This window comes from Cygnus olor, chromosome 8, assembly GCF_009769625.2.
Source record: "Cygnus olor isolate bCygOlo1 chromosome 8, bCygOlo1.pri.v2, whole genome shotgun sequence".
In the NCBI taxonomy this organism is placed as follows: Eukaryota; Metazoa; Chordata; class Aves; order Anseriformes; family Anatidae; genus Cygnus; species Cygnus olor.
Window position 1 is genome coordinate 817,770 of NC_049176.1, and position 14,519 is coordinate 832,288.

At 34.9% G+C, this 14,519-nt stretch overlaps 1 protein-coding gene across 3 annotated transcripts in view; it reads left to right on the forward strand.

The window, feature by feature from the left end:
- BTBD8 (BTB domain containing 8) overlaps nt 1-14,519 on the forward strand; it is a 36,584-nt gene that overhangs the window by 4,583 nt on the left and 17,482 nt on the right. For all 3 annotated transcript variants that reach the window (XM_040565390.1, XM_040565391.1, XM_040565392.1), the window contains 7 exons: nt 3,936-4,207; nt 5,108-5,225; nt 8,146-8,235; nt 10,436-10,516; nt 11,719-11,815; nt 12,458-12,546; nt 12,752-12,854. In XM_040565390.1, coding sequence (XP_040421324.1) covers nt 3,936-4,207; nt 5,108-5,225; nt 8,146-8,235; nt 10,436-10,516; nt 11,719-11,815; nt 12,458-12,546; nt 12,752-12,854 — 850 coding nt within the window. The remainder of the gene's footprint in view (nt 1-3,935; nt 4,208-5,107; nt 5,226-8,145; nt 8,236-10,435; nt 10,517-11,718; nt 11,816-12,457; nt 12,547-12,751; nt 12,855-14,519) is intronic.

Below are 14,519 nucleotides of genomic sequence, written 5' to 3' on the forward strand. Positions count from 1 at the left end.
TCGTGTCTGTCAGAATCTTTCCTGTGTGCAGGGAACAGCAAACAAGCCAGAAGGTGGGGGTACCTGCTAAAATTACATGACTTCAAGCCAACACCACAGAAGGTGATGGTTTAGCTCTATTTTTAGATTGACCTTCTCTTGCATGTGAGGTTTCCATAAAACAGTTGTACCAAATACGACACAATTTGTTTGTGCATATTTGTTCTTTAAATACAACTAATACACAGTTAAAGTTTGTTTGCTGTGGTTATAAACAGGAGCTAAGCTAGTCACTAAGAATAATCAAACTTTGCTAAAGCAAGGAAGGTGGGAGGGAATGAAATACGTAAGATACTATGTGAAGCTTGTAGACTTTATGCTATATCCTGTTGTGTGAGTGTTGGGGGAGAGGAATGGGAAGAAAACCTTCACCATGCTGACATGCCTCTTTTACTAAAAAGAGGCTTTCAATGCATGCCAGACAGTCATAATGATAATCTTATCTCCTTTCCACCTACACAGAAACAATGAGTTTCTTTTATTATTTTTTTGATCCATGTTTACATATAATCTCAACTTCTTAGGGAAAGTTGAGAAGTTAAATTGTCAAGTAGCAGTATATTCAGTATATGTGACATTAGTATCTTGCTTTGGAAAATAAAATATTTTAATGCCATGGATCTACACGTCCCCCGCAAGGGAAAAAAATCAATTTATGAGAAATGGGCAGAAACCTTTCACTGGGACAATGCTTGCTTAAAGGCCATATTCTTCTTCTGCTAAAATTATTAGTTTTAATATAGAGCTGTAAAATTGAAATGGCATCTGCACGAGGCACTGAAGCAGCTGATGTATCTCATGAGAAGAAAGTTACTGAAATACTTGTCATGATAAATCAATTCAATTAAAATAACCATCTCAGCTACAAAAAGCTAAGAACTGTCAAGCAGATAGTTCTTTTAGCAAATCTAAAGGGAAATGGAAGAATCTTGACGTGATTCAGGTAGGCTGAGGTTGCACATGTGACATGCCGAACTTATGATCACAAAGACTTACCGCTATAGTAGATTGCTGAAATATTTTAGCAAGCCCTCCAAGGTTAAATGCAGTGCACAAAAGTGTTTGCTGGAGATTTCAATGCATTAAACCCTGAGTAGGAAACTGTTCAGAGATCTCCTATCTTCTCAGTGTTATTTTATCAACAAAAGTTAACAGATCTTGTTTATTTTGGCATTTCATTGTGATGATACATAGCTTTACTGTTTGAGTAAAACTGCATGATATAGTATTTTACACAGGTACGGAAGATATTTCGTGCTAATCTAGCTACTACTTGAAGTTCTAGTAGTATGTGCTATACCAAGTCCTACTGAAAATGGCACACAACATCTGTACAAGTTGGAATAAAAGAAAAACATCGTTTGTTTTATCTGTGTCCATTTATTGCATTATCCCCCACATTACAAGTAAGTATCCTGTTTGGGGCATCTACTTGTTTTGTCCCTTTATTCTAAAGTTACTGCAGTTTGTTTCCCCCCCCCCCCCGCCCCCCCCCCCAGGACAATTAAACTGATGTGCTGCCAAACAGCAGAATTACCTCTCTTCATACAGGTCAGACTTCTGTGCTGACAGCTTCATGCTACCTTTAGTATTTCTGATCGAGAATTTTCTGATGGACTTTAGGATTAACAGTTTGTACTGCTAGCTGAACTTAAGATAAGAAAAAAAATCAAGATAGAAAAATGACCCTCTCTCGTAGCATTAATGACTTGTTCAAGCCTGCTTTGTCATCTCTTTTCTAATGCTCTACAAATCTCAGCATATATACAACATATACAAGATCCTGTCTGTCTAAACACTGATCATTTAAGAACTCAAAAAAAAACACTTATCTAGTGACATGGATGATGTGTATTCATATATAAATATGTATGTGTACATACATATGTACACATATATATAAATAAGGAGAATGTGGGTAAGGAGAAGAAGGCTGGTAACTGTTTTTCCGAATGGGCTTTCAGTGAAGGACTCTCTCTTAGAAAGTAGAATCTGCAGTAGGGGGAGGATTTAAAAGGTTGCTGCCTAACTAGTTGAAAATATGCTTTTAGATTTGGATAACATTTACATCCCGTGTTCTTTCATGCTGGTTTACAACTAGGCTTGGACAGTAAGAGTGGCTGTCCTAACAGATTTCTGTAAAGTGTGGTGGTGATAGTGTTAATTCCAGTGACTATGTATTCTTGGAAATAACAAAAATGGGTTTCTCATAATTTTAACTATTGTATTTCTTTTAAAATAAAGCCTTTTTCCCACCTCTCTGCTTTTTTGTGTTGTCTCCATGGTCACTAGTGGTTTGGAACATGTCAGTTTGGGATTTTGTTAGTTTTGCAGACAATGGGTGTGACCTACAGTAAGGAAAGGTACTTCTTAACTCAAAGGACCAAAGAAGTGGATTGCAGAATAATTTTTCAGATCTAGAAACCAGTTACTTGGTTTTGGTTTAACAGCATGTCAGTTTACTTGTTTTATTTGTAGACTTCCTTGTTGTGCTAACCGTTGCCATTTTTATCAACTTAAGCTTACTGGTAACAGAATCACATTCCTGAGGTTTCTGATGTATATTATCTGAAAATACTCTGAGCATTCCCTAGAGGTTTTTGCCTTATTGCCTAGCCTATTATATTGCCTATGACTGTTTTTCAGTTACTGGCAGAAAGAAAGCAAGAACATTACAACAATTATTGTAACGGCAAAGCAGTGTATCTATTATAACCAGTTTTCTTTCTCCCTCAAAGTCAATTTGTACCATCCTTACATGGCAAGTATGCAACAGCAACAGAAAGGTGGAAAAAAATAAGTTCTGGCACAAATTTAACCTAATATGTTAAGAATGAGAAGCTGTATCATGAAGAAAAAAAAAAAAGTTCTACCTAACCCAATCCTTTAAATACAGGAATTACAGAAGAAGAAGATTTCTTGATTTCTCTTTATCTCTTCTCTGCCCCTTTACAGCAGTGTTCAAACAGCATCTTCAAATTACTGTTCCCAGTATAAACAATAAATCCTCTTTGCCATGGAATGAGTAGTTAGAGGCAGATCTGCAAGTATATATCTACTGAATCCAAAGTAACTGTAGCCCTTCTGTTAAACTTTGCTAACTTCTAACTTCATCTGTCTGGTATGAAACCACTGATAAAACATGTTATCTGTTCACATTGACTTTTTTAAGCTCCATTAAGTTGCTGAAGAAGAGCATCTTTTCATAAATATGAGATCTCTGCAATCACAGACTGCAGGCTTTGTTAGCCGTTCTAGATCGTGAGCCAAAAATAAGCTGGTAAAACAGATGGGAAAGTGAGAAGCTGGAATTACTGTATGGGCAAAGTAAAATCCTTTGGCTAATCTTAACTGATAACATTTTCATGCTTTCAAGCACTTCCTCTGAAATTAAAACATATATCTCTAAAACTTGCTATGGTTCTGTATTTGTAGCCTTGATGTTAGAAGGTCTTTGTATTTTGATTTTTTAAATTGATTTACAAAGGACAATCAAATATCAAATGCCTTTTCTTAGTCATGCTAAGATTTATAAAATCAGTGATCTATTATTACTAACACAATTTGCTTCTGCTTTTGCCTGTAGTAGGTGATGATTATAGTAGATGAGGTATGAAGAGCAGATGAAAATTTTGTTAATTGAAAAAGTTGATGGAGATAAACCTTTGTTCCCTGTAACCTGGCAATACATTTTATTTGTAATGCTTGTTTATGCTTTTTGAAGCATTACAGAAATGCATTTGTTTTCAGAGAGAGCTGTTGTTTCAATGATTAAGTGCTGTACAGTCCCGCTTTTTTCTGTTCATGAACTTCATTAGATAAAATACATGTCATTTTAGACTTTTTGTGTTGGTCAATTAAAACATTACATGAGTAAACTCAGTGTCATCTTCTAGGCTTGTATATTCATCTGATAAAAATCTTCAAGAATCAGAGGAACTGGCTATGATGAAAAAAGTACTGGAACCCAAATTAATACAAGAAAACAACATTGCTACTCTTCAGAACACTCAAACAGATGTAAATTGTCTTGGAGATGACGAAAGCACAGCAGCTGAACAGAATGCTCCAGGTGGAGCTGTGCAGGAAGAAGTTGCTTATGTATCTTGTATTGACGAGGAAATTTCAGAAGTAGCCATTGATGCAGAAAGCAACAAAGCCATGGCAGGTAGGTTTGGTATGTTTTTCTTAGTTTTATTGTTGTTTGTTTTTTCCTTTTAAATAATTATCCAAAGATTTATACGGATGTAAAAATGAGGGAAGAGGTTAAAGCTATTGTTATAATAACCTACGTGGATATTCTTTGCTATACCTCAGTCTCTCACACTTTGAAAAAATGAATTGCTGGAGAAGTTTGGCAGGAACAGTTCCCTACCAATGTCTAGCAGAAATCTGAAAGGACATGCCAGGCATTGGGCGTGTATGTCGTCATTGCGTCCTGTCTTTTCTCTGTAATGCAGCAAACTTGAGTCCTGAGCTTGTGGGACTTGCACAGAACACAATCTCTCCATTCCTTTCCTTTTCTAGCAAATTATACAAGTTCCACTGTGCTTTATTTCATGACGAATACGGAATCTTTCGGACCCTTTCCTACTACAACTGTGAACTAAGTCTGTAACTCCAGGAAACACATGACTGCATCCACGCTAGAGGTGTTGGCTGCTGCAGCTGTGACATTAGGGTAGGATCAAGCAACTAATCTGCTAGTACTACATGATCCTACCCTTCTTCAAAGTCAACTTTTCTTGAACACTGAAGTACCAGACCTTTGCAGAAGAAATCAACTGGGTACATGATCTTACAAAACAGTCCCTGTAACACTCTTATGCTGTAGATATCAAATGTGAAGCACTGGTTATTTCCCTGAATCGCTGCTCACAATGACAAGTAAAACGCATGTTCCATTGCCGGGTCTGAAAAACCTTGCAAGGAAAAATCTACCTTGAATGTGCAATGTTAGAATCTGACACCATGTAAATTTCTTTCTCACTAATACTTCCATTTGTATCCTAACAATAGTCTAGTATACGCTGAATGAGTGAAAATAGCCACTTCTCCCCACCTCCAGGTGATTCCAAGCTAGAAGCCGCATCTGTATTAGGAGAAGACTTAATGAAGCTCTACAAGAAGCATTGTTGTCCAGATATTAATATTTGCATAGAAGGCCACAACTTTCAAGCTCACAGGTATATAAACAACTTTTCTTCTAAGATTGCCATTGTAAACTCATATAATGAGTATATTCTCTTGTATAAATACTAGGTAGGCTTTCTTTGCTAACTTCTTAAAAATCATCTGTACTCTCTGAAGAAAATGAAAAATCTATTCATAAACTTCAGCTATTTTATTCGGCTACTAGTGCTGAATAAAATTACCATACAGGTAGAAGTTTTCTGGAGTTGAAATTACTTCATTTTTTTCTGCTTTTCAGAATCTGTGCATCATAATCTGATTTTACTTTGATTACTTCAGTCATGCGGATGTAAAGACTGTTGAGCTGTCTTCAGGAAGTCATCAGTCTTTATTGGGTGTAAAGTCCAAGACCATTTAACAACTTTGGCTCTTTGGACTTCTGTAGGTTGGGAAAGCAAATTATAGGGGCAGTATCACTCTTGTCTTCCCTGTACATTTGGTATCAGTCTGTTTGCATTTAATGTTTGAATTTGAAGTCACAAACTGGAGAGCCTGTATTTTGTTTACTTTATGTATATAAATAACAGAGAAATGATCAAAAACCTCCACTATTTTTAGTATTTTCTCAACACAAAACCAGTGTGGGGTGTTGTATTACTGGCATTATAAATATCTTTACAGAAGAAGTATCTTAACAGTGGTGGTGGAGTTGTTTTATGTTTTTTTGTTTGTTTGTTTGTTTGTTTTTAAATAACAGAATTAGGATATATGTTAGACTCCGAGAATGGAGTGTAGTTAGGCATGGTTTTAATTCTGGTCTACACTATAAGAAGGCATGTTCTTAGAGCTGTAACTTTGAGAAACAAGTACTTTATTGCAAAAGAAAACTTGACAAAGTATTCCATTGTCAGAGCTTCTTTAATTTAGGCCACTTACTGCCTGGAGCAATGTATGTAGTCTAACCAGAAAAAAAATATGGCAGTAAATCATAGAGGAAACAAGGAAGTTCTAACAGGCACAAAAGTTGCTTGTTTTAACACCACAACATATGAATGGTAGGAGTGAATAACGGAAAGCTAATTTTGGGAATAATTGTGAAAGCACCAGTATGATCTATTTTGAAGTTTGTTGTTGTTTTTGTTTGGTTGGTTGGTTTTTGGTTTTTTAATTCTCATACTGGAGACAGTTTAAGCTCCTACCCTCCCCCACGCAGTCATCTCCATATTCTTTACTTTCTCGTGAAGTCTGATGACCTTCCAGTAGACTTTGCACAGTGTAAGGAGCAGTGCTCTGAGCGAGGTGCCAAGTTTTGTCTTACTGGTGCTGTGCTGTATCATTACAGTTTTGTGTAGCAACACAACTTGTTCAGTAATAAACTTGTGGCACAAACCATGACAGGAGGAAAGCGCAGATAAATTTACTTCAAGTTCATGTGATATCTTGATATATTTCATAAGTTAAATTTTTATCAATGCCATATATTTAGGTAATACGTATTTGTCAATATTTTGCTAAATAGCCATTTAATTTAAAACAAATCCTGGAAATAACCACTTAACTATGTCTTTGTAGTTGATTGAGCCCTGTTTATTACTAAAAATTATTTGGAATAGAATGACAAACATCCCTATGATACTGTGTTGTAACTTTCAAAAACAAGATAGTATGGTATGTATTTTTGAATTTCACGTACTCAGAGCTGTAAGATAATACACGTTTAAGTGTGGCCATATTAAACCGTGATGTGAAACATTCTGTAAAAGCTTCGTTATTATTATTGGTGGGTGAATCACTGGAGGAATGTGCAAGAAGTTCCTAATTTTAAATACCGAGAGACTCTGGAAGAGGGAGGAGTAGAGAGAGATGAGAGATTCCAGAATATAGAACAACTAGAAAAGAGAGCATAAATAGCATCCTTTTTACTTCTTCCTATGCACATATGAAAGTGCTCTGAAACATTTCAAGAGCCAACAAATCCACGTGAAAGAATGTATTCTCATGCCAAACAAAATACTTTGCTTTTTCTGCCACAGGAAATACATGACAAACTAATTTTAGCTTAATAGGTGTCAAGAAAAGAACTGTATGTATAAGGATATAATCTACAGCTACCATAGCCCAGATTAGATGTGTAACAGCTAGCACTGTAACTGGTGTAAATCTGGAAGGCTGAAATCACAAAGCAGTTCTCATCTACTAGCTTCCTTTTTGCCCTTTCACTTCCACCTTAAGAAACTCCTGTTGCAAAGGTTTTCTCATCTGTTTTGTGAACACTCTGATACTGGTAGAAATACTACTGGTCAGGGTTTTTTTTATTGTCTTTGAAGGAAGTAGAAGGAAATTGGATGAGCCCCTTTATTATGAAGTTAGGCTTTTTGAATATAAAATACAGGACAGTAAGTCTAAACAGAACTGATAGCTCTTCTCAAATAGTGCTGGAAACGCACATCAAATTGTTGGATTATGTTGTTATTAAGTTTGTTTGACTTTTAGTATGTGCTGGTAGGTAGCCAGCCAATTTTGAGTAAGAGAAGCTTTATACTTCTCTTCTCATTTTAATAAATAGACATTTTGCAGTATAAAGAGAAATTGATATGGAGGTTCAGGATATAACTATTTGGCCAAAAAGGTGCTGTGAAAACAAGGCAATTTACTGTTACTTGGTAAATAAAACAGAAGAAATACATTTGCAATTTCATGTTATATAAAAGGAAAATGCTTGTGACAATAGATTTCCTTTATGTGAATGTCAAAGTCATACTAGAAAAAAGCTGTAGCTGAGAAAAATTTGGAGTACTGCTTTTGTTTTTTCTTTAGCGTATTTTAAAATTTCAAACATACTGGAAGAAAAGGCATGCAGTATACAGATGACACCCTAATGCATAAAGGGCAAAGATTTAAGTCAATGTTATCAAAGAGTCTCATAATAAATATTTGTATCTAGTGGAATAATGTTTACTTTTTCTCTCTCAGGGCCATTTTATGTGCCAGATCTAGTTACTTTGCTGCTATGCTGAGTGGAAGTTGGGCTGAAAGCTCCCAAGAGCACATCACTCTTCAAGGGTAAGTGTTGTCTTTGCAAGTCGTGCAGGAGCAAAGGTAGGCGATTTAAAATCACTGCAAATATGCAGCAAGTGTGCTGTGTATAGAGCACTGGAGATTAATCTGCCTTGACATTTTTGTTCAGCCTGATACATTTCCTGACTACCGTTTTGACTTCAGTATGAAACAGTGTATGTAATATATTTGTTAATGCTGTCAGATGGCTCAGGGAAGAAGTCTTTATCATCAACAAAAGGGTACTAATCCTTTTTTTTTTTTTTTTTTTTTCTGGAGAGTATATCTTAGTATTCACAGTCTATTTAATACCTCTTCTCCTGACTTCAAGTTGTAGACGTCATGAAAAGCATCAGAAATGGATGAAGTGTAATACATTTTCATAATTATTTGTACAGTACTTTTATTGATGTAAAGACAAATAAACAATTATATTTCCTATATAGTGTTTAATAATGATAATTCAGGATCATACACTAAGATAATTTTGACTAGTGTGCTTGTTCACAATGGCTTTCTTTGTAAGTGCTGAAAATAACAGAGCTGTCAGCACAGGATAAATAGTTAAGACTTTGTAGATAACCCGGGGACTGCCATGTTAGTTCTTTTTAGTATCAGAAAAAACATTTGCAATAGTTTAAATTGCCTTTAAAAGCAAACTAATAGTGCTACTTCTACATGTTAGCTTTTTTAATTTAAGTGTGGTGTTGGCTGACTCAGCTTTCTTCAGAAAGAACTGTGTACCTTACAGTGTTGCAAAGTATAATTACTTTGTGTTAATATAAAATTGCTTCACCAAGTGATGCTTTCTTGTATTTTCATCATTTTAATTTTCTGTCTGTGCAATAATACTGCTGCAAAATCAGGGAGGTTATCTGTTCGTTTGGTTATAACTTTAATGCTCATAAAAACAATACATTTTTACTTGATTGTTTGGCTTTTATACTGTACTTAGAATGCTTTAGAGGCTGATCGTCAGCAATTGCTCTGATACTTACAATTCTCTCCCTGCAATTGATATCTTTATATGTTAATTTCTGGTTAAGAAACTTTAATCCTTATTTTTCAGTAAAGAATTTCTCCTAAGAGATACTTAATCTTCTTATTATTATGTTCTCATTGCCATTATCTCATAATTTCTGGTATTAAGAATCATGTCAATTTATTTTACCTTTTCTGATTCATTTTTCTGCTAGGTACAGATTTCCATGCTGTCTTTTTAAACATTTATAAATAAAGTACACATGGCATGTTCTGAAATAATGAAAATTCTGCATAAGAAAACAGCTGTCAAGACTGAGGAAAATTTCTTAGTGATTTTATGGCTATCATGTGCTAACAGAGATAACTCTGTTGGTTTTGCTTCTTAGTGTGTTGCAACAATTTTTTTCTTTTGTTTTTATTCATCAATGTCTGTTGCTTAAACATGTCTAATGTTTTAACTCAACTCAATCTGCATGCCTAATTTCTACTTCTGTACATAGCCCTTGTGGGCTCTAAAAATTGCACATGGAGTTGTACGTACATAAGTAGATCAATGTATTTTTCAGGAGATTGTGTACACCATTTAAAATAGACATTCCGTGCCTTTCCCCATAATGGTGCTGGGAGGATGGAAGGATGCAAATGCAACTCTGTGAAGGACTTCCAGATTTCTTTATCTGAATCTAGCCATAAAGAATTTTTCTAAATATTCTGAAACGCAACATTCCTACCTAGCATTGTCATAAAACTACTAAATCTATTTTTATTGCAGGAAAAGCTTAAATAGATTTGTAAAAGTAATGAATTAAAAACATTATAGAACAATTTTGAAATACAGACTTAGTAATTGACTTACTAGTAGTAAAGGGCTTAGAGAAGATTTGTTTTTAAAATCCTTTCTCCATATTATCAGCATAAGTAATCTAGATATTTAGGTAATTACATCAAATCTTACTAGTAGATGGTAATAGTCTTCTTATGACTAATTTCAAAGATTTAAAGTACTGAAAAATTTCAGCAGGACTACTGAGTAACAAAGTTCAGCCAAAATGTTGATAATTCAGATAATTTTACATTGCAGTGATCTTTAGGATTATCAGGTCATTACCTTCCATTGGTAAGGCTGGATGATGTATTCTGATTAATGTATTTTGGCTAACAAATGTGGTGGTAGTTCTGAACTTGTCTCTATTTGTATTTTTTTTCTTACTTTTTTTTTCAGCATAAGCCATATAGAAATGAGTGTCATCTTGCATTTTATATATGGAGCTATTCTGGACTTCCCAGATGAAGCTGATGTTGGGTATAAGTCAACTTTTATTACTTTTAATTGCAGTTTGTGCTTGTTCTATATTTTCTCAGTTAAGAGTCTAAAGGAAAAAATGTCTTGTAGAATATAAATAAGACAAAGATGTCAAATATAATGATCATTACACCTAAACATACTTGAGGAAAATCCAGAAATAGAGCTGTTGAAGAAATACTGTTTATTCAGCAGCTACTGGAAAAGATGGGCCAGATGCTTTTGGAATATTATATGAGGACAGTGAAAAACATGAGGGAGTTTTATACCATAATAACGTACATTTTGCTTGTACGTTCCTTTTAGCTTTCAGAACAACATCCACAGCATGTAAAATATGTAAGAGTTATTATTTGGAATGTATTTTGAAACAAGCATTTGATGCAAAGGCTAAGTAATTTAGTCTTAGATCCATAAACGATGATATATATAGCAACTAATGTAATTGTTGGCATTTTATTCTGTTAAAGTTTTTAATCCCAGTTTTATGTTGCTATTGTACAATAATACTCTATTAGTGAAATAAGATCTAAAATGTGTGAATCGTTTTCTGAAATAATTTATATACTAGCTTTTGAACTCTGCCAAAAAAAAAAAAAAAAACCTACATCTGAAAAACTACATTGAAAAACTACAGCTTCTCAATGCTAGAAATTGTTGGTCAAAGTTTACATGTAGATTAAAAATGTGGAACTGTTTACAATATGCTCCCCAATGTCAACTTTTATATAATGAATTTAGATAATAATCAATACCTTATTTTCTATATAAATTATTAATAGTTTGCTCACTGTGCTTTCTAGCATATGGAAGGGGCACAGTTCTCAGGCACTCTGTCATTGCTAACATTTTATGTAACCCTCGGACAAATTACAGAACGCCAAAACTCCACTGGCACAAATATCTTTTTCACTTGTTACTCTTAAAGTAGAGGAACTGAGAGTCTTTTAAACTCAGCCAGTAGCTGAGCCTTACTTCTATATGGAAATGTGGTACCACTCTCAGTGGCTGCGAGATTATTTTTAGGTCTGTACATGCTTCTGTTTGAAGATTATTCTTTGGCAAGTTTCACATTTGGTTACCAATCTGTTTTCTGCAGTAACTTCTGACTGAATAAAGAGGTGAAAATAGTGTGTAAATTGTAAGCAAAATGTATATATCAAAATGATTTTTAATTTCTATTGTTTCTGCTTTCTCTTTAGTCGCATGTTGGGCATTGCAGATATGTATGGGCTAGATGGGTTGAAAGAAGTAGCTATCTACATTTTGAAGAGAGATTACTGCAATTTTTTCCAAAAGGTATGTCAGTTCTCATGCTACTTTGTGAATTGTAAAGCCTAGAGAAAGAATTTTGATTCTATTACTTACAGATCATATTGATGAGATACTTAACAACCATGTGGTCCAAGGGTTACCTTAAGTCAGCAGAACCTATTCATATGTGTAAATCTGTTAAATTCAGTAGCATTGATGATGGGAGTAAGGCCTGCGGTATCATCCACCTATTTATAGAAACTTGTAAACCACAACTGATGAAAAGCAGCATTGCATCCCATGAACTAAACATATTAAATTACACTGAGTATAATTTAATACATATGTAATTGTTCTTAACAGAGGTAGGAATATGGAAATACTATATATGTGCGTAACAGATTTCATGGGCATATAGTTCAAATCTATTTCTCTCCAATAAAAAATAGTTTAAAAACAAACAACAGCTTGGAGACAAGCATTTTTACGCATTAGGCTCATTAAGCTGAATGCTACTTTGTTGACCTGTGAGGAAACAGATGACTTCCCTATTCCATATTAAGGCAATCAAACTTAAATACTGTGGCGGCTAACAGTAGCTCTGTTTGAACTGTAGATTTTGTACTTCTGTACAGTTTCTCCATCTCAGAATGTGTAATAATTGTGGTGATTTTATAACAATTCCAGCCTATTCCTGGAAAACAGCAACCTGTACTAGAATGCATGGCTATTGCTCATTCACTGGGAGTGGAAAGCCTATATGCTGCCTGCATGAAGTAAGTAAAACAAGTTATGGTTTATGTTTTTCATTTCTCTACTTTCTGTTGAAATGATTTTCCCTTGAGAGATTGGGTTTATTTTGACATTAACAGTTCACGTTTAAAACATTTTTCCTCACAATACGTTACAGGGATCACGTACACTAACAAGTGAAGATGGAACACTTTTCATCTTTCTTATTTAAGACTTTTTTTTCAACAGATGGGTGGGAAAACATTTTGCAAAATGCTTGTCAGAGAGAAGCTTTGCCAGTTTACCTCCTGAACTTCAGAACAATTGTCTTGTTATGTTGATTAAGTCTTTGGTGAGTAGTATATAGTGTATTTTATATAAAAACAGTGGCATAAATTTTTTGCTTATTTAGCTGTAGAGTGCAATTTAAGAAATAATAACAGCAGTATTTTAGATCTGTAGTACATACATACTGCATAAAAGTTCCCATTAAAATAACAATTTAAGAAACAGATTTTGATGTGCAGATGTAGTTGCTATGCTTCATGGAACACAGTCTAGTGAAAATCACATGGAAGTCCAGCATAATAATACAAAAGGAGTTTATGAAACACAGCTCTGACATCACAGCACAGCATTCATTACATATTCAAAGAGTGAGGAGCAGCAAATTGCTATATCAAATTTTATGTTAGGTAGCAGCGCGCATTGTTTGTGGTTGTCTTCTCCTCTTTGCCTATGTTTTAATTTGGAAAATAATACCTTTCTTTTTCCCAGACTTCAGGTGATCACTGGCTATCAGTGATCACAAACCATCCGTTTAAATGCCAGCTATCTTTCAAAGACAAAGTAACAGTATAGTATACATATCTTCAACTTCACGGATGACAGTACTGAATTGGTCCCCTCACAGTTCAGAATTCATTGTTTGTAGCATGTATTTACATTGTTCCAATTTTGATCTGCCTAAATGTAAATATTTTGTAATTGTCTTTGTGTATAAAACTATCGTCAGTGCTGACTTAACAGATCTAGTTCAAATCAGTTATTTTAACAGGAATTTGGCCCAGTAATTAGCCTAGAAATAGAGTGAATTGCTGTAGAAATATAAAGAGCAGGTAAAGGAGCTAAAGATAAATCTGGACAGCTGTTGTCAGGCATAACTGTATGTATGTGTATATATAAATACAACTAATGTGGATTGGCATGCACAAAGTTTAATCTAACTAGCTCAGCTAATGTTCACAGGACAATTTTGGTTCTAGCATACACTAGACAGCTGAGTATATACGGTCTCCAGAATGCTTGTGTATCTCATGCTGAAGTTGTTCTTGTCTTGTTACTCTTATCCAAGGTAACTAGCTTAGGTATGGCTGACAAACATACCCCTTAGCTCAAGAGATGTGCTGTCAAATAATTCTGTCCAAGAACTGCCCCTTGCTGAAAGTGCTGTGAAGGCTTATCGGAGCCTTTCTGGATGATTTATCAAGAGAGTACTTACCCCATCAAGTGCTGAGGCCAGTAGGTCAGCTGTAAGCAGTGGCTGCTAGTCTGTATTCAGGTGAAAGCCTTAAGAACAAAAGATTTCAGATTTATGTGGCTGTACCAGGAGAAGCTTGTGAGTATCCACAGCTATAATAACCAGTCCTTCTACCAGCATGCATCAACTTTTAACAGAATATAGTAGCTATGGCTTTTAAGATAGTAGGAGTGTTTTGCCATTGTATGAAATCAGTACACTCATTTGTTCCCAGAATATGTGTGTAGCTTTGTGGTATTGATTCTGTGTTGAAATACACGAGCTATCTTGAAGCTACCAGCTTTCACAGAACCTGTGGTAGTTCGTACTGCTCCAGCTGTGTACCCAGCCTCTCCAGAACATTTTGGAGTCCAGACTGAAGTGTATTTTGGTTCCCATTTTACTGAGTTACGATTTTTGTTGGTGGGTCTTTGCAAGACCTTTTTTAGACTGAAGCCTAGAAAACTTTTCTAATTGCAATTCTAATTGCATAAGCCT